Source organism: Protopterus annectens, chromosome 5.part0, assembly GCF_019279795.1.
Source record: "Protopterus annectens isolate FY-2018-M chromosome 5.part0, PAN1.0, whole genome shotgun sequence".
Lineage (NCBI taxonomy): Eukaryota > Metazoa > Chordata > Ceratodontiformes > Protopteridae > Protopterus > Protopterus annectens.
Window position 1 is genome coordinate 1166346776 of NC_056735.1, and position 27067 is coordinate 1166373842.

General features: G+C 41.9%; 1 protein-coding gene across 3 annotated transcripts in view; it reads right to left on the reverse strand.

Annotated features, from left to right (window-relative positions):
• The window catches only part of LOC122801571, a 906449-nt gene that overhangs the window by 272560 nt on the left and 606822 nt on the right, over positions 1-27067 (reverse strand). For all 3 annotated transcript variants that reach the window (XM_044071011.1, XM_044071013.1, XM_044071012.1), the window contains one exon: positions 22843-22978. In XM_044071011.1, coding sequence (XP_043926946.1) covers positions 22843-22978 — 136 coding nt within the window. The remainder of the gene's footprint in view (positions 1-22842; positions 22979-27067) is intronic.

Below are 27067 nucleotides of genomic sequence, written 5' to 3' on the forward strand. Positions count from 1 at the left end.
CAGTTCTATCACAGGAATAAAAGAAGCCATGATATCTCTTGTGTCCACCAAGTGATTTATCTTTTGACAAACCCAGGAGCTAGGATTTGAAAAGACAAAGGGTACTGGTGCTGGAATCAGAGAGACTTCAGATACCACTGTAACTTTCTCATGTCTTGCCAATGGTATCGTGGGAATCAAAGAAGCCATGAGACCCAAAACAATGAGGTATTTCCTCAAAGTTACTGAAGTCTGAGAGGAAAACTCCAAAAAAAGAGATCTAGATGCATATCTATTTTTTTTCATGTGGAAGAAATGTTCTTTGAAAGTATAGTTGTGTAAGTTGAACTTACCATAACAGTAGATGTTCAAATGATCACTGCTGCAGTAGCCTTAGCTATATGGGTTATATCCTTCTAAGGATATAACAGCCAGCCAGTTTCCAAAGCTTCAGGGCACTTTCAACCCACCCAAACTGTCAAGTGGCTCAAGCTGAGCTGACTAAAAGACAAGTTTGGGTACAAAGCCCTTCAGTGCTTTCCTGACAGCAAAGAAAGGGAGGTTTAGCCCTCAAATGATAAGACTAGGAATAACAAAAAGTAAATGTCCACACCCTAACGTAAAAACAACCAAAAAACAAGGGGGATGGAGGGAGGGAGCAGCTACTGCAGCAGTGATCATTTGAGTATCTACTGTTATGGTAAGTTCAGTTTACACAACTGCACTATGTTCTTCATATTGATCACTGCAGCTATATAGGTAGATTTCCATAGCTAAATAGTTGGGAGGTGGCAGGATAAGGGTCCAGGTGCCCCTGGTGAATTAACCTAGTAAACCATGATTTAGACCCAGAGTAGGAATCCAGCTTATGGTGCTTTGTAAAAGTATGTACACAGGACTAAGTAGCAGTTTTTAGAATACTTCTAGAATCCAACTCATTCCAAAAAGCCATAGAACAAGGTCCTTATAGAGTGGGCCTTAACCCTGCCTGGAATAGATTTGTCATGGTAAGTATAACTAAAGATAATAGCCTTAGACAAGCATTTGGAAATGGTCTGTTTTGACACTGGTTGTCCCTTCTTCTTACCTTTACAAAAATAAACAGTTGATCCAAAGATCTGAAAGATTTAAGTCTGTCAAGATAGTACTTGAGTTGTCTGTGGAAATCCAAGGTATGAACTATCCTTTCTCCCTCATTTTTAGGTTCAGGAAAGAAAATGGGAAATGGATAGTGTGACTTAAAGCAAATTTGGATACCACTTTAAGCATAAAAGAAGGATTAGTTCTCAAAGAAACCTTGTCTTTTTGAAAAATGAGGAAGGGTTGACTCACCCTAAGAGCTTGCAACTCAGATAACCTTCTTGTAAAGGTATGAGCAATTAATATAACTGTCTTCCATGTTAAGAACCTCAAGTCAGCCAGATTAGCTGGTTCAAACCGAGCAAGTGTTAGTTTCTCTAACACAAAATTAAGATCCCAAGGAAGGGGTCACAGTTTACTAGGCAGCCTCTTATGAAAACCCCCTTTCAAGAACATTTTGACATGCAACTGCTTTGAAAAAGGAGGATCCATGGGCAGACATGCTGAAATGGCCAATAAATTAACTTTGATAAGAGTAATAGGAAAGGCCATAGGATAGTAACTCCCACACATATTGTAAAACCAGAGAACAACTAGCCTTGAATAGGTGCTGGTTATGTTGTTGGCATGAACTAGAAAACATTTTATATTTGCTAATATATGATATTCTAGTAGCAGGCTTTCCTGCCTCCCTTAGTACCAGCTGCACATCCTCAGAAAACAGCTGCCTAAAAGGAATTAAGGCTCTATTATCCAGGTAGATAACTGTAGTTGATTGATGTCAGGGTGTATCAAACACCCCTGTTCTTGTGTGAGTAGATGGATTTAGTGAGGAAGCTTGTGGCAATTGCCCCTGGCCCTTTCCAAGAGAACGGAGAACCCATAGCTGCCTGGGCTAGAAGGGAGTCACGATAATCATTTTGGGATATTCCTTCTGAATCTTCAGAAGTACTCTGGATATTAGTGGAAAGGCATACAGGAACATTCCTGTCCAAAGAAAAGAAAAGGCATATATCTTCCAAGCCTTTTTACATGGAGTCCTCAAACAGAATTTTGCCAGTTGATTTTTCAAAGAGGAAGCAAAAAGGTCTACTTGAGGAACTCCCAACAGATGGATCAAACCTTGGAAGACCTCTCCTCTGAATCTAGTTTCCATTCATGAGGGCCTGCCTTGGTCCTGCTCAGTTTTTTGCCACACAGTTTTGCTCTGCCAGAATGTAGGATGCCTGTACAGTAAGATTGTGCTGTAAAGCTATATCCCAAGCTAACCTGGCTAGTCTGCCACGAGGTTATGACTTGGTACCCCCTTGCTTGCTGATGTACCACATGACTGTAATATTCTCTGCAACCACTTGAAGAGGTTCCAGGGACCAAAGATGGTTCAGAGAATATAAGTGCCTTGATCAGGGTAAGCATCTCCTGGATATTTGTGTGCCTGCATCTGTCTCTGGTGTTTCACACCCCCTGAACTTTTATCTCTCCTAAAACAGCTCTCCAAAAAAGTCTGAAGCATCTGTGGTGATTGACTGTTTTTGGAGCAGGGAAGGAGAAAGGGAGACCTTGATTTAAGGATAGCTGGTATTTCACCAAGTGATTTCTCTTCTAACAAATCCCAGCACTGGGATCTAAAAAGATAAAGTGTGTTGATGCTGGGACCAAAGAGATTTCAGATACAACTATACATTTCTCATGTAGAGTCTTGCCAGGGCTATCCTAAGAATCACATATGCCATGAGACCTAATATCCTTAGGTACTCCATAACAGTGATGGAAGTCTGATTGGAAAAAAACTTAGAACTACATCTAAATAAAGAACTATTTTTCCTGTGGAAGAAAATCTTTTTCAACTGAGATGTCTAGCTGGCATCCAGGAACACAATCCTGTGTGGGGGAGTCAGGAAAGACTTAATAATGTTCTTTTGGAATTCCAGCTTGTCTAAAAGATCCCTCATCCAAGAGAGAGATTCCTGACATTTTGAAAGATACTCTGCCAAGATAACAAAGTCATCTAAATACAGAAAAATGTGGATACCCTGTAGCCTGAATGCGCTATAACTGGAGATAGAAACTTGGTGAACACTATTGGTGCAGTTGATAGTCCAAAGGATAAGGCAGAGAACTGATAATGTGAATGTCTCAAAACCTTAATAAACACCTGAAGTCTACATAAATAGGAATGTGATGATAAGCATATTTAAGTGTAGTGTTATTAGGAAACCTGAAAGAGAAAGAAGAGTCAACAGATTGTGAAGTGACATCATTTTGAATATGAGCACTATCACAAACAGGTTTAGGAAAGAAAGATCCCAAATCGGTCTCCAAGCATTTTCTTTATTTGGGACTAGGAACATCCTTGAATAAAACACTTTCCCCACCTGGGAAGGAGGAAAAAGAAGTTATGTACTCGTCATAACATTCCATCTGTGTTGTCCATTTCCATTCTTCCTCAATATGTGGGTTTGAATCCAATCCTTAGATCCAACTCGTCTACTTTTTACAGCTTGTAGATACAGCAAACTCTCAAGCTCCTCCCTTACCCATAATGCTCTAATCCCCTTCCATACCTCAGATCTTGTTTACTATCATTTATAGCTAAATAACAATGCAAGAAATAATGGTAGTATGAAAAACCACTAGCTGGAGCTAAAAAAAACAGGAATTTTGGTTCCCATGGTATCTTCACATTCTTCCAGAAGTCATAAACAAGAAAGGTAGGGGGTGAGAGGAAGGAAATCAAGGAAAAAATGAAAATGGACAACACAGATGGAATGTTATGGTGAGTACATAAATTCTTTATCTAATGTTGTAAATTTTCATTCATTCCTCAACATGTGGGACAGAGTCCCCAGCTACCTGAATCCCGGGTGGACTCTAAGAAAGTATATTCCTAAGTACTGTTGAGCCGAAGGCTGCTGTTCCCCTAGAGACCAGATCAACTTTGTAATGAGTAATAAAAATATGAAGATTAGTCCAAGTAGCTGCAGCAAATATTGTCCATTGAAGATCTAGATAGAAATACTGAGAAGGTTGGCATGGATGTTGAATGAGCTCTCAAGGTTTTTGGCAAGGATAAACCCAATTTTTTGTAGACAAAGGAAATGTACTCAGTTAGCTACTTAGCTAAAGTTATTTTGGTAACTGGCTTTCCCTATCTTGACTCTGAAAAAGATGAATAATTGATCTGATGTTCTGAATTTTTCAGTTCTATGCAGCTAGACATGTAATTGTCTGTGAACATCTAACAAATGCAAAATGTATTCTCCTTTGTTTGAGAAATTTGAGAAGAAGAATGGAATGTTAACACATTGACTGATGTTGAATCCTGACACCACCTTAGGCAGAAAAGATGGATTGTTTCATAAGGACACCCTATCTTTACGAAAAATGAAATAAGGAGGTTTAGAAGATAAGGCTTGAAATTCTGAAACGCTCCTAGCTAATGTTATGGCTACCAAAAATAGTTTCTCAAGTTAAAAATTTTAATTCACATCTTGCAGCTGGTTCAAATGGAGAATGAGTCAGGGCCTGTAACACTAAATTCAAATCCCACAGTGGAGTAGGATCTTAAAGGCATGTCTTAGTAAAAGGGTTCCTTTTATAAATGCTTTACAAAGTCGTGACAAAGCTAAGTCAGAATTATCAACTTCGACGTGAAAATTAGAAATAGCAGTTCATTGTACTTTAACCATTGAAGAACTGGCCTCTTCATTAAAAATCATAGCTAAAAATTCAAGAACTGTGGGTACTGACGCTGAAAGGAAGGACATCTTGAAGCCTTCCAGAGTCGCATAATCGCATCCAGGTGTGCCGGTAGATGACTGTACCAGTAACTGCTGCTATAGCTGTACTATCAGCTGCATTCGAAAGTAGATGCATAGATATATTACACACTGATTGTAAGGTAGCCAACTGGGAGTCTACTGTCTTCTGAATGTACAACTGTAGGTTACCTGAGATGGACTTGGTGAGTTTCTTTGACAGGTCCCTCTAGAAACACATCACGTAGGAGAGGTAGTTCAGTGCTCTATGTGTGAAAGTCTTTGAAGCATACATCCAATTCCCACATATGTCCCTATTAGGCAGATGAACAGATGTACTCTCCTCAGAGAGCCCTTTCTTATGGCTGCTGCCACAACCATAACATCTACTTGGGGACCCTTGCTCCATTATGTTCTATCTTTAAATGCAACCAAAATTTTTTCTGGCTTTTTATGGATTAGTTCTATCATGTCAGGATCCTTTCAAGCCCATTCAGCTACCATGTCTGTGAGTGCATTAGCAGGTGACACCACTATGGAAGTAGAAAAGCCTCAATGAACACAGACTCTCAAGGGGAAGGTGCATCAGTGGACCACCCCCCTCGCTGCTTCATCAATTCCAAATTGTCACCAAAGGTGACATCCTCCAGAGAGGATCTTGGGGAACCATCCCTGTTATCAGAGTCTGTGTCTTCAGTGGCTGATTCTGGAGAGGAATTTATAGGTCTCTTCTTACATGTCTGTTTCCTAGGACCCTGCCTCAATTGGGCTTCCAGAGGTAGGTCAGAATCAGATGGGAACTGACGTAGTGAACAATCCCCATTGTAAAAGAAGCTGACTGTCCTTGTTGATGAGGAAGTGTGCGGAATCAGACACAATATTCAAAACAGGTTGGAATGGAGCCAAGGGTATGGAAAGCACCTCTTTCACTTGGCCTAGCAAGAACCCTTTTGAAAGCCTTGAATGCTGAGGTAGAAATCGGGCTCAAATATACTCCCACCCCTTCATGACAAGAGTAAGATCCTCCACCAACCTGACTCAGCCAAAAATCTAAAGCCGACATCAGAGCCAAGCTATCTACAGCACAGGTGTTGAGTGAGAGAGATGGACCAGAAAATTTCAGTCCCAACTCTACACTTTGAGCACTGACACTAGTGCTTCAGCTTTGAGACTCTTCCTGATATGAAGGCATTGGAGTCAAGAGAGTAAGGGACACAGCCAGAGTTGACGTCTACAGGACTGTTGGCTCCAATGTGGATGCTCCCATGAGGCTCAGATACATAGGCCTTGAATCAAATGGCAGACTAGGATCAGAGAAATTAGTGGAAGGGTAGCTGAAGTTGTCCTTGGAAAGTCCTATGTGGATGGAGCGGGGAGAACCCTTAGCTGAATTTGTATCCAAAGGAATCTCCACATCATATTGTCAATGTCTGCTTCAGTGAAGCTCCTCAATGACCACACAGACATGAAGGATGACACCACTGATGGCGATCAAGATGAACACCTCTCTTGAAGGAAGGGAGAATAGAGCCAAGGATTCACCAGCTCCAGCGAAAAATGAGGAGGAGGAGTAGATGATTGGATCCAAGGGGAGAGTCAGTTATGAGTGACAAGACAACTCTGGTGTTAGATCTAATGGTTCTAAATGGATCAGAGACTGTTTTCTCAAATTATCTGACTTCTCAGACTTGTCCTTCTCTTTTTCTTTCAACTTCTCTTTCTGTTTAGATTTTTCTATGGTCTTAGCTGGAGGCACTGAAGGAGTAACAGAGGACGTTGACTCCCCTGACTGAGGAATAAGCCCTTTTAAGACCACTCTGTCTTTATAATCTTGACTAGCCCTAAAACCAAAGGATGAGAAAGCCTGTATTTAAGTGAGCTTCTCTGAGACAATAACTACAGAGGGACTGTGGGACCTGTGGGGGGATCTTATGTCCACAGACCATTCACATTTTAAACCCCTGAACCTTATAACAATAGCAGAGAGAGAATAAACTATACTAACAGACAAAATCTATGTACTGAAAAGGGTGGAAGTGTTATACAGGAAATTGCAGAAAAATATATAAATATATTTATTTTTTAAAGTTTTAAATAGGGGAGGAAAAGGTAGGAATGTAACTACCCAAAAATAGAGAACCAACAAGGAAAAAGTACTTATCTAATCATTGGAAATCAGAGCTCTTGAAAACACCACCTTCTAGGTCAGGTGGCAAATGAGATTTGAGGTATTTGGTGGAAGAGAGGGGTTATGGGTAGGGGAGAAGACAGAGACCTAGATCCATAGCTTCTAAAGGCACTGATGTCAGACGCGGAAAGATCCAATAAAGACAAGATCGGATTCCACATTTTGAATTTTTGTTTTCTTTTTCTAGGGAATCTTTGGAAAAAAGACCTAAGGCAGGCACACTATCCTGGGGCTCAAGTTCTCTTTCAGTAGACCTTCAACCCACTCCATCCCTGAGACCAGCAAGAGTGGATTTCCCTTGACCACAGAGGACATTCCTACAGCTGCACAGGACTGTCTAGTCCTCAGTCTGTAGTGGCTGTATGTGCTACACCAGACAGACAGTGAGAAAACAAAGAATGTTTCAAGAAACCAAGTCCAGCAACAACAGTCATCCATCAGTGGCTGAGGTAGAGAAGCAGCTGGTCTAATACCTAAAAACTCCTTACTAACTTTCTTTTGCTTGTGGAAGGGGAAAGGAAGAACTGGAGAGTAAGTGCTTCAAAGTTTATGCCAAGAAAGAAGAGTCTATAAACTTTACTTAAAGAGAAAAGTGGTTCTGGGGTAAGAAAACACCATGACAGTCTCACAAAAGTGCAAAGTACTGCACCTAACACACAAAAATGTAAAACCACTGTAGAAAAATGTCAAAGAACAGTTTTGCATAGTTTGTTCACACAACCATTCACACATAAAACACCCCTGACAAGGAATGGCAGCTCCAGAAAACTATTTTACTAGCTAAAAACACAGTATTTGTCAGAAAATACACACATTTTTTTTTCAAATAGAAAAAAAAAAACACAAACTAGTGGAAGGTTTTCCCCAGCAGGGAACTTATCTGGCCAGCCTGAAGGATTGCTAGCCAACCATCAGTACCATGAAGTCTGTACTTCATCATCAAGAAAGCTCTGAAGCTTTTGATGATGTAACTGCCTTTTATATGGAGCTCTGCTTGAGCTCCTGATGGTTATAGTGCATGGAAGGGACCTTTAAGCTTTACAAAGCTGACTGGTTGGTCATAGTTTAGACTACAGCAACAGTGATCTAATACTGAACATCTTACAGTGAATGTCGGGACAATGTTATGTAATGTTGGGTTACTTCATTTGAGTGATGCTGCATTAAATTCTTTGGTAAGCCATCTGTATTTAATTGGTTTGAGAAGTCTAGAGACGAGTGAAACTAGCTTATTCGGTACGGAGAAGAGGATGTTCGTTAGAGTTGTGGTAGCTACTTCAAGATCTTGGCAGGATAGTATAAGTTCACAGTTCATTTGGAAGAGAGGTTCATAGGTTCTTAGGTTTATAGGTTAGTACTAAGCTATCAGCTCTAGGGCCTATACAAGCCTAGCCATAAGAATTCCCTGGCTATTTCTTCCCACAATATTTACTTCACTAAACCCCTGTCTAGCAGGGCGACTGATGTGATCCCCCGGGTGAATTTCCTATCTCCCATCCAACAGTCAAGGTTCCTTTTGAAGAGGGGCAAAGAGGAGCTCTGCTTGACATGTAGGGGCAGTCTATTCCAGAGTATGGGGAGTCTCTGGGTCCGGAACCTATCCCTCCAGCATGTTTTGTTCATTGAGATGACAAGGTTTAGACCCCTGGAGCGTGTGGCTCTGAAAGATTGGGATTTCTTTAAGTGCAGCATGTCCCCCAGCTCTTGGTTTGACATGGCCTTGTATGTTAAGCAGAAATCGCCTCTGACTAGACGATCTGTGACAGAGTATAGCTGGAGTTTTTTTAGACGGTCAGTATAGGGCACCTGCTTTAGGCCTGTGATTCTTTTAGTGAGGTATTTCTGCGGCTTTTCCAGTTGTTGCAGATGTCTTGAGAGGTATATACCAAACGGGGCGTTGTATTCTATTATGGGTCTAATGAGGGATGAGTACAGTGGGACAATGACCTCCTTTTTCCTGGATGAAAAGCCCTTAGTGATGAGGTGTGCCACATAGAAGGATTTCCTGACTGTTGTGGTGATGTGGTTATCGAAGGTGAGACCACTGCCTACCTGTGTCCCTAAGTCTCTTATCACGCTTTTGGTGTTTAGTGTACTGCCACCTATGTGGTAATTCATGGGTACATGTTTTTTTCCCAAAGGGGATAACTATACATTTCTTGGCACTGAGCTTGAGCCCATGGCTCTGGCACCATGCATCTGTTTCTGTAAGGCCCTTTTGTAGAATATCCACATCATTTGGGGATTCAGTAATAGCTCCCAGTTTGCAGTTATGTGAGAACTTTGTTAGCCTGAGTCCCTTAGTGTTGGCCTGTACTTTAGAGAAGTAGATGCCAAACAGTGGTCCCTGGAATGAACCCTGAGGTACTCCACTTGTCACTTGTCTAGAGCTGGATTTGGAGTCCGCTACTTTTACAGTCTGGGTTCTGTCAGTAAGCCAGTTTGCAACCCATCGAGTGATGTAGGGATTAATGCCCAGCTTAGTAAGTTTATCTATGATTCCAGAGTGGGGGATGATGTTGAAGGCCTTGGCGAGGTCCAGATAGACTGTGTGGACCGCCTTACCCTCCTCCACAGCTCTAGGGACTGATTCAAAGAAGTCAGTTATGTTCAGGAGACAAGATCGGCCCTTTATGAACCCAAACTGAGTGGGGTCCAGTGTTTGAAGGTTGCCAATGTCTTTGTTTATAAGTTCCATGATAATACATTCCATGGCCTTGCAAATCAGGCTTGTCAGATTGATGGGGCAGTAGTTCCCAGGATCCAAGGTGGATCCCCCCTTGCGGAGTGGGATAACTGCAGCTGTGCGCTACTCAGTGGGCATGAAGTCTGAGGTGTGGCTATGATTAAACATGACACTTAGGTGAGGTGCCAGTTAATTTTGTAGTTCATGTAGTACACAGCCAGGGATGCCATCGGGTCCCATGGATGCTGTATTCTTAGCTTTGGAGAGTGCGTTTTTTACCTGTGTGGCCGTTATTACCGGAATTTGGCAATCGTTCGGTATTGAGATGGGCCCTTTAGTGGGTAAGAGGGGGGTGAAGTTGGCACTGAATCAATCTGCCAGGATATTGGCAATATCCTTGGGATCAGTATATTTAATGGCATTCTGCTATAGCTCAGAGCAGATATGAGAATTGCCATTGAGATTCTTGACATAGCTATAGAATGCCTTGTGGTTGTCTTTGGAATCTTTGGCAATTTTATTTTCGTAACTAGCTTTGGAGGATTTTATGAGGAATCTCAGCTTTTTACTGAGACTGGTAAGGGAGTTTTTTGCATCCTGGGATTTTCCTCTTTTCTGCAACAGTTTCTTCCTTTTGTTTTAAAGTTTGTTTATGACAGGGGACCACCAGATTGGCTTCCTTTTTTTGGAGGAGAGCTTCTTGGTTCTATTTGGGATGGCACAATTCATGCACGAGTGGATGTGCTCGTACAGTGTCTTAGTGTAGGATTCAGCAGTCAAACTTTCAGTTCCCATCTGCATGGGTGTCATGAAGTTTGTCACTTCTGACTTGAGTAGCATGAAGTTGGCTTTGGAGAAGTTTTTTACGGAGGTTTCCTTACTGGGGGGTGGGGGAGGGATGTGGATGTCAAGGGTGATTAGCTTATGGACAGACCTGACGAACGAGGGGGTGACCATAGGCATGGATCAATGATTTCCCATGTTGGTAATGACCAGGTCTAGGATATTGGAGCCCCTAGTGGGACTACAGATTAGTTGATCCAGGGAATTGGAGTTTATGAATTCCAAGAACCGTTGGGCAAAGGTGTTGGTACATGAGTAGTTTTCCCAGTTAATGGCAGGGTAGTTGAAATCTCCCAGTATTAAGGTGTTTGATTGTATCTTAATATTTTCCACTATGTTTAGAAAGGTGTAGTTAGAATCTTGGGGCATAGTGGGGGATCTGTAGCAAACTACAATTTGGATTGCAGTCTTACCTAGTGTTAGTTGTACCTGGAGAATTTCAGACGTATTGTGTTGGGCAACTAGCCTGGTGATGTGAATATCCTTGGTGAATATGGACACTCCTCCACCTTTAGTGTTTCGGTCCTGGTTTGGTGGCCGAAAAGTGTGATAAGAGTTGTAGCCTGGTACTGCAGGGGTGCTCTCTGGAGCCTTGAACCAGGTCTCAGTTACTGCACAGATATCGATGTTCTCCATTTTTAGGAGTGCCTCCAGAGAGTGCATTTTGAGGTTTAGGCTTCTAGCACTGAGTAGCATTATCTTCAGATTTTGCATTCTTGTACCTGTTACGGTAGTGGTTTTGTCCTTTGAACTTTGCCTAAAAAAGTCACTATAGGGGTGGCAAGAGCCTTAGCCAGTAACCTGAATCCCAGGGGCAAGAGGTGCAGACCATCTCTGGCAAAGCATTGTGGTCTGTCAATCATGTAGTCCCAGGGAGAAAGATACTGGATCCCCTTTGAATGACACCAGAAGCTTAGCCAATTGTTAAAGTCAATCATTTGGTCCTTATACTGTGGTATCATTCTGGGGGAAGGCAGGATGCTACTCAGGGCTAGGGTCATACTTGCCTGGGCCACATGATCTGAGAGCTTTTCCATGTCTCTTTTCATGTAGTCCAGGGAGGTACGTCTCAAGTCATTCACTCCAACATGGACAATGACAGAGACATATTTGTACTTGTTGTGGAGTGACTTGAGTGCATGCGTTATGTGGCTGATCCTGGCACCCGACAGGCAGCTGACTGTAATTTTCTCCTTGTTCAGCCTGGTGAGTGGGACATCAGTGTGCCTGATTATAGAGTCACCTATGACTTAAGTGTTGGGTACGTTGTCTTCCCTTAGGGGCTGTTGTTGGGTGGCACACTGGTGTTGTGAGCTATGTGACACTTTGGTTGTGATTGGTGTTTGTTTGCGTTTCAGCTTCGGAGGTCCTTGTTGCTTGGGCAGGTTACTGTTAAGGGCCTCCACATATGAGGGTTTAGTGTTGCTATATGAGGGTGTTGGTGGTGTGGGTTTAGAAGGGCTATGTGTTGCTTGAGGTGTAGTGTGGGTGTTAACCTTCTCCTCTTGACTGTCTACCACAATCTTGGGTGGAGAAAGCTTTGCTTCCAGTTTGGCTATGTAAGTGCATCTCTCTCAGGTTGTAGTGTTGGGTAGTAGGAGGAGAGGGTTGTCTGTGTACATGAGGCAATTGCTGCATTGTCCCAATATGCCCAGATTCACCAGGTGGACAGGAGAAATCACCAGAAGCTGACGCTTGGACACGCCTGGTTTAGTGCTTTTTTTTTGTAAAGTACAAGAGCTGTTTTCCCGTACCTTAGCAAGGCACTTTGCAATTATAGACAGTTTAGTGCCTACAATTAACTTTTCCTTATTAACAAGGAGAGTTGAGTGCTTGTATCAAGTTTAAGGCTTCCTAGTGCTTTCCAGCAGGTTTTAGAGCAAGTGCTAGTCACAGGGGTGCTTAAAGGTCAGATTAAAAAAATGGTTTATTCTAAACACTGCAGTGTGCACTAGAGGAGTTAGATGTGAAAGTAGGTAACTTAAGTTTTACAAGTCTAAAAAGTTAAGTTTTAGTGGAGAGTCACTATTTTTAAACAGCAAGATGGATTGAAAGGGGGTGGTCACTTTTGTATTCTGGTATTATGGAATACAGTAGGATGGCCAATACATTTAAATAGTTGAAGGGGAGTGATTTCACAAAAAAAGAACTTATGTACTTTCCATAACGTTCCATGTGAGTTGTTCATCTCGCCTTCATTCTTTACTGATAGGTTTGGAGCCGATCCCTCTGCTCCAATATGGCCAATTGCAAAGCTCGAGGTCTTCAAATAGCTTTAGGTCAAGTTCCTATCCCATGATGCACCTGGAATTACCTCAGATCTTGTTTGCTGTGTATAATACCATATGTAATTTTTTCACTCCCAAGAGAAAGGTATAGAAGGATTGAGCAACCAGGATGGATCCAGCATCTCGGTCATCAAACAGCCCAGGAGGGGGTAGGAGGGAGGGACGTAAGAATGAAGGTGAGATGAATAACTCACATGGAACGTTATGGTAAGTACATAACTTCTTTATGTGAAGTTGTTCAATCTCACTGTTCTTCTTTACTGATGGGTGGCGTCCCAAGCACCATCAACCTCGGGTGGCTCACAGGAGTATATTTCTCAAGACCGTGGATCCTTGGAGGCCTTGTCAACTTTGTAATGAGTGATAAAGGTATGAGGTTTTGACTAAGTGGCTGCTGCACAAATGTTGTCAATAGGAAGTCTGGCAGAAAAAGCAGAGGATGTAGAAGCAGCTCTGGTTGAGTGAGCCTTAATTTTATGCTCTAAAGGCATGTTAGCAGCTGAATAAGCAAAGGTAATACAGTCAGATAACCATTTAGACAGAGTTGTTTTAGCCACTGGTCTACCCTTCCTGGAGTCTGAAAATGAAACAAAAAACTGGTCTGATTTCCTGAAATCTTTTGTTCTATCCAAATAAAATCTGAGCGGTCTGTGAACATCAGGTTTGTGCAGCATGTACTCTAAATTGTTTGAATGGTTGGGGAAGAAGACTGGCAAATCAATAATTTGGTTGAGATTAGTTTCAGTGCAAACTTTGGGCAAGAATGAGGGGTTTGCTCGAAGTGAGACTCTGTCAGTATGGAATATCAAATAAGGAGGCCTGATGGATAAAGCCTGAAGCTCTGACACTCTGCAGGCAAAAGTAATAGCTACTAAAAAGATGGTTTTCCATGACAAAAATTTGAGGTCACATGAGGAAGCTGGTTCAAATGGCAGAAGAATTATGTATGAAAACATAAAATTTAGATTCCATGGAGAATAGGGAGATTTCACAGGTGGTCTAATATGAAAAGTCCCTTTGGGAAAGGTTTTGGATAACTTGTGTGACATAATATTCAATCCTTCGAATCCAAGATGAAAATTAGAAATAGCAGCCAGTTGAACCCGAATTGTTGCTGCTGCAGCTCCTTTGTTGAATATCATAGTCAAGAACTCTAAAACGGAGGCCATAGGGGCTTGGTAAGGATCAATACTGTTTTTAGCAGCCCATATATAATTTTTTTTTTCATTTGCTAAGATATAGCTTCCTCATAGAAGATTTATGAGAGGATAAGAGAATTTGCTTCATCGCATTGGAAAGGTTATGGAACCTGGCTATGATGGGAATTGGAGCAGCCAAGCTGTCAGCTTCAGGGACTGCAGAGAGGGATGACGTTCCCCCGACGAGTGCGTCAGAAGGTCTGGAACTGGGTCCAGAGTCCAAGGGTCCTCCAAAAGATGAAGTCGAAGGAAGGGGAACCAAATCTAATGAGACCAATGAGGGGCTATGAGAATGATTGTCCTTCCCAGGGTTTTTGCTTTCTGTAGAAACTTGGGTATCAAAGGGATTGGCGAAAATGCATAGAGGAGACCTGGAGGCCAATCGTGTATGAGTTCATCCCTTGGGGCTTCTCCCGTAGGGGGAATCAGGTCAAAGAAGCTTCTGCATTTCATGTTCATGTGACTGGCGAAAAGGTCACAGCAAGGCTGGCCCCACCTGCGGAAAATCCTGTCCGCTATCTCTTTCTTGAGGGACCACTCATGAGGCAACAAGATTGCCCTGCTCAGCTTGTCTGCTATCACGTTGGATTTCCCCGGGATGTGCGTTGCCAACAGAAAGTGCTGGGTGGAAACAGCTCACTGCCATACTCAGAGCCTCGTGACAAAGGGAGTAAGACCTGGTTCCTCCTTGTTTGTTCAAATACAAGACCATGTTGTCCGTCTGAATCACAATCGTACCCAGAGGAAGAGAGCCCTGAAAGTACTGCAATGCCAAAAGTACTGCTCTCATCTCCAGGACATTGATAAGCAGATGTGTCTCTTGATCAGTTCATGTGCCTTGGGCTGTCTTTCCTTGAAAACACCCCCTCCCCACCCTATCAGGGAAGTATCCATGGTCACTGTGGCCACTGGAGGGGATAGCACAAATGGGCGACCTATCATGACATGAAGTGAGGTCAACCACCATTAAAGATCCTTTTTGCAGGAATTTGTGATCATTATCATGTGAAACATGGGAAGCTCTTGGTAAGACCATTGAGTGAACAACAGCCATTGTAGCATCTGCATGTGCATACCAGCTAGTGGAATGGCTAAAATTCCTGCTGCCACCATGCCTAATAATTTCAGAACTTCTGATGCTGGTGCTCTGTCTTTTGATATCAGAATGCTGACATGCTGATGAAGAAGAACAACTCTTTCTATGGGGAGCCTTAGTGTGGTGGTGTCCAACTCTGCCCCAATAAAAACGATATGCTGCGATGGCGACAAGGCAGATTTTTTTGAGTTGATTGTAATGCCCAGTTGATTTCAGAATGTCAGAGTGGACTCCCTGGCCTGAATGAGTTGATGCCTGGTGGTGGTGGTAAGGAGCCAGTCGTTTAGGTAGGGAAACACCTGGAATCCTAGATGCCTCAGGCGAGCAGTTTCCATTGCCATGCATTTGGTGAACACTCTGGGGGCTGTAGGGAGACCAAAGGGCAGGGCTCGCAACTGGTAATGATTGGCTCCCAGCCAGAAGTGTAAATGATCCCTGGATAGCCTGGCCATTTTTATGTGGTAGTACGCATCCTTGAGATCTATCGATCACATCCAATTGTCTTTCCCTAAGAAGGGAAGTATAGACTGAAGTGTGACCATCCGGAACTTTTCTTTCGTTACATATTTGTTCAGTCTGCTAAGGTCCAATATGGGTCTCCAGTCCCCCATCTTTTTTGGAACCAAAAAGAATCTTGAGTAAATTTCGGATCCTGTCTGGTCTGCTGGGACTGGTTGGATGAAACTTTTTGTAAGCAACGTTTGGACTTCTACTGGTGCTTGTTCCCTGTAACTGGGTGGAATGTCTGGGATTTTCCTTATGGGTGGAGGGGGTGTGGTGAATGAGATGAACTATCCTCTGGAAATGATACTTTGTACCCAGCTGTCTTTTGTTATTTTGAGCCAGGCATCTGGATACAAAGATAAGTGACCCCCAACTGCCTCCAGAGCAGGACAGTCAGGCCTCCTTTCAGGAGCACTGGTAGGGCATCCCAGAGAAGTGATCTCTGTCACCCTGGTGTTGCAGACCCCCTCTGCCGCAAGGGCAGCACCTTCCATTATTGCCCCCGCCTCTGCCTCTGGAGGGGGGGTTCATCACGTGTGTCCTGAAATGCTCCTTGAGCTTTTTGGAACCACATTTTTCCTCCACTTTGACCTTTAGGGTAGGGTCAACAAGGGGAGGAAAAATGGACTCCGACGGCAGACAGAGAGTCTTTCCATCCTGTTCACACCTGGTTAAGGTTTCCTTCACTTTAGGCCCGAAAAGGGATGAGCCATCAAAGGGGGGATTCACAAAAGAAGACTTAAAGGGCTCCACGAAGGAACACAAGCACATCCAGAAGTGTCTCCTAAGAGCAACTCCTGTACCTGCTGCCCTACTCATTCCATCGGCTGCATATGAGATGAGGCGCATGGTTGATTTTACTATAGAATTGAGGGTAGTAAGCTAGGCAGTAACTTTGTTGGAAGCTCCAGCAGCTACTGTACCCTGCAGAGTATCTCCTAGCTCCTTAAGGAGATCTCTTTTTAACCTAGTAAAATTGGTTAAATAGTTGAGCGAATGAAGAGAAATGGTCGCTGAACTAAACATGTGCTTCCCATACCTATCCATGATTCTGGAGTCACTGTTCAGAAGATGGATAGATGAGGAAGTCTCAGACATTTCCTTTTTGGTGTTTGCCACCACTACCATGGCATCAACTGGAAAACCTTTTGTTAAAAATGACTTGTCAATAGGGGCAGAAATTAACTTATTAGGCCTCCTAGGGACAGGTTCCATAGTATCTGGAGACTCCCATGCTCTTCGAGAGACCAGCTGCATCAGCTCATCGAAGGACAGAGACACCCAAGAGGTGGAGAGCTGAGACCCGAAAGCCTTCAGGAGAACTGACTCATCCTCAGTAGGGTTTTTGGACTGCCAGTCACCTCTCTGCCTAAGGATTTCAAGTATCTCAGCAAATGAGATATCTTCAGAAGGGTACCGTGGGGACCCTTCTGACTCATCTAAGTCAGTATCCAATGTTAGAGACTCCTGAGGGGAGTCTAGATGTTTCCTCTTACACAACCTCTTCCTGGGAACCTCATCAGAGGGAGCTTCTGATGAGGTCTCAGAAGAGCAAGGGCCACCCAATGGGGCTACCTGAGGCTCTGGGTCTCTACGCTTGGTCAGGATGTGTGATGCAGAAGTAGACACAGGTGCTTTCAGGGAGGAGTAAGCCAGACCTGAGGTTGAGGATGTCTTAGGAGACATGACTCTCCTCATGCATTGAAGGAACCTCTGCTCCAATGCAAGGGAACTGATGGATCCAAAGACACCATTGATACCCCCTTCACCGGGATAGTGGGCTCCAAACCAGAGGTAGGAGCCGAGCTCATCAGAGCCGAAGCCCAGAGAGGCAGAGTCAGAACCAACAAGTTGGTCCGACTATCCTCCCCGGACCCGACCAGAGAGTGTCAGCTCCTAGAGTCCTCAATCGGCACTGAGGACATCAGAGTGCATGGAGCCGAAGACGCAGGAGAAGGTGTCGGCTCTTAGGGTTCCACTATCAACAAGTCCAACTCCTCCAGCTCTGAAGGAACAGCATGGTTCAGAGGAGGAATAGATTGGGCTGGTGTAATGGTGTTTGGCTCCAGAGCCAACTGGGTCGAAGCTGATAACATTTTTGCCAAGGCCAGTGCCGATAACAGTTTCTGCACCACAAGATCCACATCCAGATCTGAAAAGTTGATAGAGAACCGAGAAGAGTGCACTGAAGGTAATACCGACTGCAGTAATGGACTCTTAGGAGCTTCAGACATCTGTACCAAGACTGGGGACCCGCTCTGAAAAGTAAAGACTGTTGGTTCCGATGGCAGTGTAGCCGAAGTTGAAGTTTTTTAGATTTTTTGACTCCGAAGTCTTAGAAGACTTTGAGGACTTGCTGGATCCATCATGGTCGCTCAAGGCTTCTTGAAATGATGGTTTCAACAACCCTCTGTAAATCAGTTTATGTTTCCTTTCCTGCAGGACCTCTGAGGAAAAAAATGGCAAATAGCACAATTATCCTGCAAATGCATGGCTCCTAGACAGTATACGCAATTTACGTGGCTGTCTGTAACAGACATCTTTTGGCCAAATTTGGGGCACTTTTTAAAACCAGACTTTGGATGTTTGTCTTGGTCAGCCATAATAATCCAAGAAAAAATACTGTAACCACAGAAAAACTTAACTGTACTTATTCACACAAGCCTTAAAAGCAGACTAAGTCACACACACAGAAGAGTATACTAATACAAATGCAAACTGACAGAAAAAGTCTGTCTAAAGCACACAATAAGAAGTTTAAAGCAGACTATGCAATAAAAGAAGATAGCTGCAAAGAGACAACAAGACTTATCTATTCTATAACAAACTACTAAGCCTTATCTAAAAAATCTAAGGCTAAAGACACACAGCAATAACTATGACTATCACAAAAACTTGTGACAAAAGGTCACTGAATAAAACACACTGTAATATATATAAAGAGAAGATATTAAACAAGGTCAAACCAAGAGGGCAACTGGAAATTTTTAAAACACACTAAAAGGAAGGGATATAAGTAGGTAAACACATACCAAAAGCTATAAGAGCTTTCTAAAACTCTACTAAACTACCTTAAACTATCTAACTAGCAAATATTTTTTAAGTAATAATGAAAAACGCAGTTGTACTGGTCCGAGCTAAAGCAGAACCTCTGATCTGTTGCAGCGGCAATCTAGATCTGAGGTAATTCCAGGTGCATCATGGGACAGGGACTTGGCCTCGAGCTATTTGAAGACCTCGAGCTTTGCAATTGGCCATATCGAAGCCGAGGGATCGGCTCCGAACCCATCAGTAAAGAATGAACGGCGAGATCGAACAACTTCACATTGATAATTTTGCACTTACTCACACAAGCCAGTAAAAGCAAAGAGAAAATGAGATATATGGTCAAATTAACATAAGGGGTAGGCAACTAGAAAGACAGTGGTGTTTAAGAACACAACAGTAACCGGGTGAGGAAAAGAATTTCTATCTGACTCACAAGAGACAGAGCTGTGGTCTCTTTTCAAGTTTTAATATGCAGTTAAAAGCAGAATACAAGTAAAACACAAGGTAACGAAAAAAAAATCACAGTATTCAAAATAGAAAAACGCAATAAAGTAATACAAAATACAACAAATAAAAAGCAAACTAACCTTTCCCTCACAGCAAAGTGTAAGAGAGTATGGGTGAGCTAAAGTATAGTAAAGGCTATATTGTATTTAGGTCTAAAAGTTATTGCTTTGGCTTGTAGCTAAAAGTAATCAAGCAGTGGTCACTAAGTGAAGGGAGGAGGAATTGTAGATTTAAAATTTTGTTCGGAATATTTTTATTTATTTATTTATTGACATTTGCTAACTGGTTTGGTCCAGCTGGGCTTATGGCCCATTTTCAGTGGAGACCAAAGGAGAAAAGCTCCAAAAAAAAAAATAAACACAAACAGTTTACAAAGAATCAGACATTTGAGTCAAAAATATGGTCAAAATCAGTTATACAAGAACGAGAGACAACACAGAGATGCAAACATATGATATATACATATCAATATTTTTACAGACTAAAATATTTATCAGTAGATTTCAGAGGAAGTGGCTGTTAAAGATGATGGTAGGTCTGGTGGGTTCAGAGACTATTTGAGTCAAGCCAAAGTCAGCAAGCCATTCAGAGAGGTTGATCATTATTGCTGAGAAGATATGAGTTGAAGTTTCCAATTAAGATTGCTTGTTTTGTTGGTATGGCAAAGTGAATTATTATACTTATAAGATGTTTAACCTTTGCTGGGGGGGTAGGCAGTAGCCTTTGGGAAGATGATTTTTTTTTTATTGTTAGCCAGTTGGAATCATGGTCTGATATGGGGTTAGTTATTGTGAGAGCTTGTACATGTAGATCATGGCTCCCCCTCACTGTCTAGGACCTGGTCTACTGTTTAGTATGTACTGGTAGGCTTGGTGATAGACGAAAAGGGGAGAGCTGTCTTTTACCCAGTTTTCTGTTATGGATATAATGTGTGGTGAATGTTTTTGTAGAAAGGTGTCAGTTCCTTCCAATTTGTTTTTAATACTGTCTTTATTCAGGAGACAGCATTTTTGAATTGGTGAATACCATTTTAGCTCTTGTTCTGACCTTGGGCTAGATTTGATATCACCTTGAAGAAGTAGAAATGTTAATATTTATGAGAGTTTCACTAGAAATGTAAGCAAAGTTATTGTGTAAGACTGGTTTTGGTCTTTATTTGGGGAGTATGAGAGTATGTTGTCTGTAAATGGGGGGGGGGTCAGATGGATAACAGGGCTTACATTATAGAGTGTATAAGATGTTAGGAAGTGGATTTCTTTTGATAATGTATATTCATTTGCCACATCAGTTGCCCTTCACTGTGAATTGTTACATTGGTTGATTGACTCTTGAATAAATTATTATAGTTAACTTGTATTGGGGCTAGGAAAAGTATAAAAGATGATGGCTATCATAGCTATCAGCTGAAGATAACATTGAAATTATTTTTATAGATGGCCAAGGATTGCTACTGAGATTTTATGGGCTGGATATTCATTACAGGCTAATGAGATGTACTGCACAAAGTAGTGTTTGTTGAATATGGTGTCAGTTGTTGTTGAAGGTAGGATATGGAGGGGATATGAAATAGACAGGATAGGAAAGGAACATATATAGGTAGATACACCTAGGGGCGGCCAGAGAATGGGAGTGGTAGGGGAGGTTAAGCAGGTAGTAACTTACCCCTAGTGGCAGCTAATCAGTGTACACATGCACATTTGCAACCAGCCATGTAAAATTGTACAAAACACAGCCTGCATATTAGTTTTAGATTTTAGCAGTAGTGTGTAATAAAAGGAAACAGACTGCAGTAACAAAGTCTGTATAAATGTGAAGAAATCTCAATGCAGACTATGGTATACAAGTTCAAAGGTTCATAGGTGTTTACCAGGCTAACAACCACAAAGGCCTTTTTAAGCATAGCCATGCATCTTGATAAATGTAAGCATGGGCCTGGGAGATGAACCATTTACAAGTTACCTGTGTCCATTACAGACATAGGTGCCAAACCAGGGATGAATGTCTTGGTTTCCCATCCAGTTGTTCAAGTTGCACTTGAAATGTATGCAGTTTGACCAAGTTGCCACAGCACAGACACCATCAACAGAAGAACACCTTAGATGTAGCTAGATTTGTGTACAAAACAGCAATGCGCCCCATCAGGTAAATGTAATGCTCATTCTAGGTACATCTAAGGCACTCCTCCACCAATGACATCTGTCCCACAGCAATCCAGTCAACACTGCATACATTTTTGGCAAAAGAATATATAGTCAAGGCTACTGCTGCAGAAGCATCTCTAAGGGTATATTTGCAAGTTCAGTGAGAAGGGAATATGGATGTTGTATGAAGTGACACTTTGCAGTGTATGAATGGTATGAATGAGCATTAATGTAGGCATGTGAGTATATGAAAGGTTAGCTTGAAAGGTGTGAATGTGTTAGCTGGAAGCATGAGAGTGCCTCTAATTATCAAACTCTTCAGCAGCATAGTTCAGCTACAGTCTGAAGTTGTTACTCATCCATGAGAACACCTGCACTGCAGCTGGCTTACTGAGCTGTACACTATAATTGCATAAGTTAAAATATCACGCAAAAGCCACATACAACAAGAAGTAATAGGCAATACCTATAGGGTGAACAGAAGGAGTGGTCAGACTCCAACTATTAGCTGCTATAACATGGTAGTAGTAGTTTTCCTTTGGAGGTGCATTTGTTTGGTGGACTTGCATATCCTGCTATCATTAATCCTGGTGTGCAGGCATTAAAGGACTACAAAAACCCTCTAACAGAGGTACTCTGATGGGTTCGCTCACAAGGCGGACTGGGGGCTTCTACTGCAGAATGCACACAGCTTGATGCTGTGCTACTGGCCTACAGAAGAAAGGCAGTAAGAGCCTATGCCCTTTAAAATAATGCAGCAACCATACTACTACTTTAGCCTTGACGATGACAATGATAAAGATGTCAACATCTAACAAACATGAAGAGGAGACCAACAAAGATAAAAAAGTAGCTCTGTTCTATAGTAATAAAGAGCTGAGAATCATACACCACCACTTCTCTTTTTGTTACAGCTGCTGACATCAGCTCTGATGTTTGGGGTTGATACTAGGAGGAGCTGCTAGAAATATCATGCCACTAGTAACAAGAGCAGATAGGAGATAATTCAAACAGCATAGCTCTACCGCAAGAGAAGTGTCTTCTTTCAGAACATATTCCAGGTTATTAGCTTAACAGAAAAGCCATTTTGTCAGTTATAAAGTGGCCAAACTGACTGTAATGGGAAGAGTGGGGCAACAAAAACTGGAAATGCATTTGAGAAATGTTGTACTTATAAAATCAGACACACACTGCTAACATCAAAGCTGCACCAACAGGAAACCTATTTGTTGTACTGGTACAAGTATTGTCCCTAAATTAAGATCTATATTTGACATATAAGCGTTACTGCTTGAATCACAAATACCCTTTAAAAATGCATCTTCTTCTTTCTCTCTCTGTCTATCTTATTCTCTTATCAATCTTATGAAAAGCTAGTTTGGGTCTTAATTACTTTAGCCTGCTGTGCAGTATCTCCATGCAACACGGCATGCTGTGAGCAGATATCTTCTTAAAGCTATTGCTAGTATCACACTTGGTTTGCAGTGTGTGTGGACATTGTCAGAGCTAGTCTCTTGATACTTACTGACATATCATCTGTATGAACTCCAGTGGTGCTGGCTTTCCTTTCATTCCTCTTCCATCAATGCCATTATCAGCTAAGTGCAGCTTAGTTAACCATGGTCCTGGTTTAAGTTGTTCACCTTTCTTCTTCTTTCTTACTGAAATGAAAATTAGTAAACTAGGTTATTTATTTATTTACTTGTTTGATAACCAGCAAAATGGGCTGTGGGCTGACCCATAACAAACCAGTTTTATCTATAACTTGGGCAAAATGCACAGTACAACACTGCACAACAGAAGCATACTGCAAACAAAAACTTGACATGAGAGTAAACTGATACAGTATGATCTCTCTAAAGCTTCAGAACATCACGTTATAAGCAATAATGAGTTCAGTCTTCTCATAAACATAAGAATATAAAGCAAGACTAGATTTTACATGCAGCTTAAATTATTAGAACCTATGCTGATGCAAGTCTGACATTCCTCTCAACAGTACAAATTTTCACAGAACATCCAGATTTTTGGCTCATATTTTTGGCCTATTCCTCATAACATGTGCGGTTTTCTGGAAAATCACTAGCATGATCTGAGGACTGAAGTCACTAAATAATGACAGACATTTATTTCAGACTTCAAATCCTTCAAAACAAATATATGTTAAAACAAACTCTGTTACTCTAGCAACTTTCTAAGTTTATAAGAGCAATATTCAAAATATGTCCCCCCATTTTTCAGGCTTTGTCCAGATTTCTTGCACTAAAAGGTTGAGTGGTATGGTTACATCAGAGCCAACAGAGCTGCATATAGTATGTGTTGAAATCTACATATTTAACATATGCTCATAATGTTCAATTGCTGTTCTACTACAGAATTATTTTCTTAACATTAAAAATAGCCAACAGAAGACCTCTTCTACCTTATGTCCATATGAAGATTTACCAATTATTAGCATAAAGTTGTCTGATGGGACAATTTCAGTCAGAAGTTAAAATAGTTCCTCTTTTGAATATGTATCCTTGCCCAAAGATATAACAGCATTAAAGATTTTTTATCAAACCGCTGACAGCTGCCAAAATTTAGCAAATCATACTAATGTTACCAAGCATGACAGTACTTTGTTATATGCCAGAGCTGTTCTTCCACTTTTCAGCGCTCTCTAACTTAGCTATTCCTCAACAATTAAAAAGGGGAATTTCTGCTTTGCAAGGCATTTGACTCAATGACTCTGAGAACATCCTTTCAGAAGTGCTGTCAGACTTAAGTGATTTTGAGGGCAGTATGGAATACATAACAAAGGAATATATCAATCAAACGTGTGAGGATTACAGCAATAAACAACACCTATTCCACTAGTGAAATATTCTGAAGGATAGTCTGAGCATTCAGGATCACAATACCAGAAATTGTTTTATTTATTTATTATTCACATCTATTTTACCAACAAAGTCCAACTAGGTATAAAGTCCCTTTTCAGCAGACGTCTCAAAAGGAAAGAAAAAACTTAAAAGTACTATGCACACTAATGCAATATTATTAAGTTAAAACACAGCTCAGAGTTTTGGGGAAAGTTCCAGATTGCAATTATTTCCAGCATACATATAGAAAAATATTTTAGATTCATGACAGTCCAAAATATGAAGATAATGTATTGAGATTAAATTTCACAAAATTGGGCAGAGCTAGAATCATTGATATAGATTAATAAAAATGGGAAAAAAATAATGTGTAGACGTATAAGGTTTCAATAAAGTTGTTGGGTTTGGGTTAATGAGGTTATCCAGGTGCAAGGGAGCATTTACATAGGTTCATAGGTTGGTACTAGGCTATCGGTCCTAGGGCCCATACAAGCCTAGCCATAACAATTCCCTGGATATTTCTTCCCACAATATTTACTTCCCTGGACCCCTGTCTAGCAGGGCAACTGACATGATCCCCGGGATGAATTTCCTATCTCCCATCCAATCATCAAGGTTCCTTTTGAAGAGGGCCGAGGAGACGCTCTACTTGACATGTATGGGCAGTCTATTCCAGAGTATGGGGAGTCTCTGGGTCAGGAACCTATCCCTCCAGCATATTTTGTTCATTGTGATGACAAGGTTTAGATCCCTGGAGCGTGTGGCTCTGAGGGATTGGGGTTTCTTTAAGTGGAGCATGTCCAACAGCTCAGGGTTTGACATGGCCTTGTATGTTAAGCAGAGATTGCCTCTGAGTAGATGATATGCCACAGAGTATAGCTGGAGTTTTTTTAGAAGGTCAGCATATGGCATTTGCTTTAGGCCTGTGATTCTTTTAGTGAGGTACTTCTGCGGCCTTTCCAGCTGTTGCAGATGTCTTGTGAGGTACATACCAAACAGGGCATTATAGTCTATAATGGGTCTAATGAGGGATGAGTCCAGTGGGACAATGACCTCCTTTTTCCTGGATGAAAAGCCCTTAGTGATGAGGTGTGCCACATAAAAGGATTTCCTGACTGTTTTGGCTATGTGGTTATCGAAGGTGAGACCACTGTCCACCTGTGTCCCTAGGTCTCTCATCACACTTTTGGTGTTTAGTGTACTGCCACCTATGTGGTAATTCATGGGTACATGGTTTTTCCCAAAGGGGATAACTATACATTTCTTGGCATTAAGCTTGAGCCCATGGCTCTGGCACCAAGCATCTGTTTCTGTAAGGCCCTTTTGTAGAATATCCACATAATTTGGAGATTCAATAATGGCTCCCAGTTTGCAGTCATCTGCAAACTTTGTTAGCCAGAGTCCCTTAGTGTTGGCCTGTACTTCAGAGAAGTAGATGCCAAACAAGAGTGGTCCCAGGACTGAACCCTGAGATACGCCACTTGTCCCCCATCTGGAGCTGGATTTGGAATCAGCTACTTTTACAGTCTGGGTTCTGTCAGTAAGCCAGTTGGAAACCCATCGAGTGATATAGGGATTTATGCCCAGCTTAGTAAGTTTATCTATGATTCCAGAGTGGGGGATGATGTTGAAGGCCTTGGCGACATCCAGATAGGCTGTGTGGACCGCCTTACCCTGGTCTACAGCTCTGGAGACTGATTCAAAGAAGTCAATCAGGTTCAGAAGACAAGATCGGCCCTTCATGAACCCAAACTGGGTGGGGTCCAGTGTTTGAAGGTTGCCAGTGTCTTTTTTTATAAGTTCCATGATAATGCATTCCATGCCCTTGCAGATCAGGCTCGTCAGACTGATGGGACAGTAGTTCCCAGGATCCAAAGTGGATCCCCCCTTGTGGAGTGGGATAACTGTAGCTGTGCGCCACTCAGTGGGCACGAAGCCTTAGGTGAGGCTATGATTAAACATGACACATAGGTGAGGTGCCTGTTCATTTTGTAGTTCATGTAGTACACAGCCCGGGATGTCATCTGATCCCATGGATGCTGTATTCGTAGCTTTGGAGAGTGCGGTTTCTACCTGTGTGGCCGTGATTACTGGAATTTAGCAATCTTTTGGTACTGAGATGGGCCCTTTAGAGGGTGAGAGGGGGGTGAGGTTGGCACTAAATTGATCTGCCACGATATTGGCAATATCCTTGTGATCAGTATATTTAATGGCATTCTGTTGTAGCTCAGAACAGATCTGAGCAGTGCCATTTAGATTCTTGACATAACTATAGAATGCCTTCTGGTTGTCTTTGGAATCTTTGTCAATTTTATTTTCGTTACTAGCTTTTGAGGATTTTATGAGGGATCTCAGCTTCTTACTGAGGCTGGTAAGGGAATTTTTGCATTCTGGGATTTTCCTCTTTTCTGCAACAGTTTCTTCCTTCTGTTGTATAGTTTCTTTATGGCAGGGGACCACCAAATTGGCTTCCTTTTTTTGGAGGAGAGCATCTTGGTTCTATTTGGGACGGCACAATTCATGCACAAGTGGATGACTTCAGTTGGAGTTGTAGGTGTGATTTAAACAGACTTAAGTTGTCAATTTGCCTAAGTGAAAGAGGCATTTTATTCTACAGCTTTCTCAAGTAGTTGGAGTAGAAGACATCTCCAGATGTATTGTGAGATTTCGTAGGTAGTAGAAGACCGTTGTTACTAGAAAGGAAGGCTTCATTGGGTGTATATTTTTAAATGTGATTTATTAGGAATGGACACTTTTTTTGGTATGACAGATGATGTTGCAAGCTACCTTTAATTGAGAGACATTGCTAGTTTCAACCAGTTTAGATGCTGCAGGGCTAAACAGGGAGGTTGGCAGTAAATATGGCCACTTTATTACAGCATTCATTTG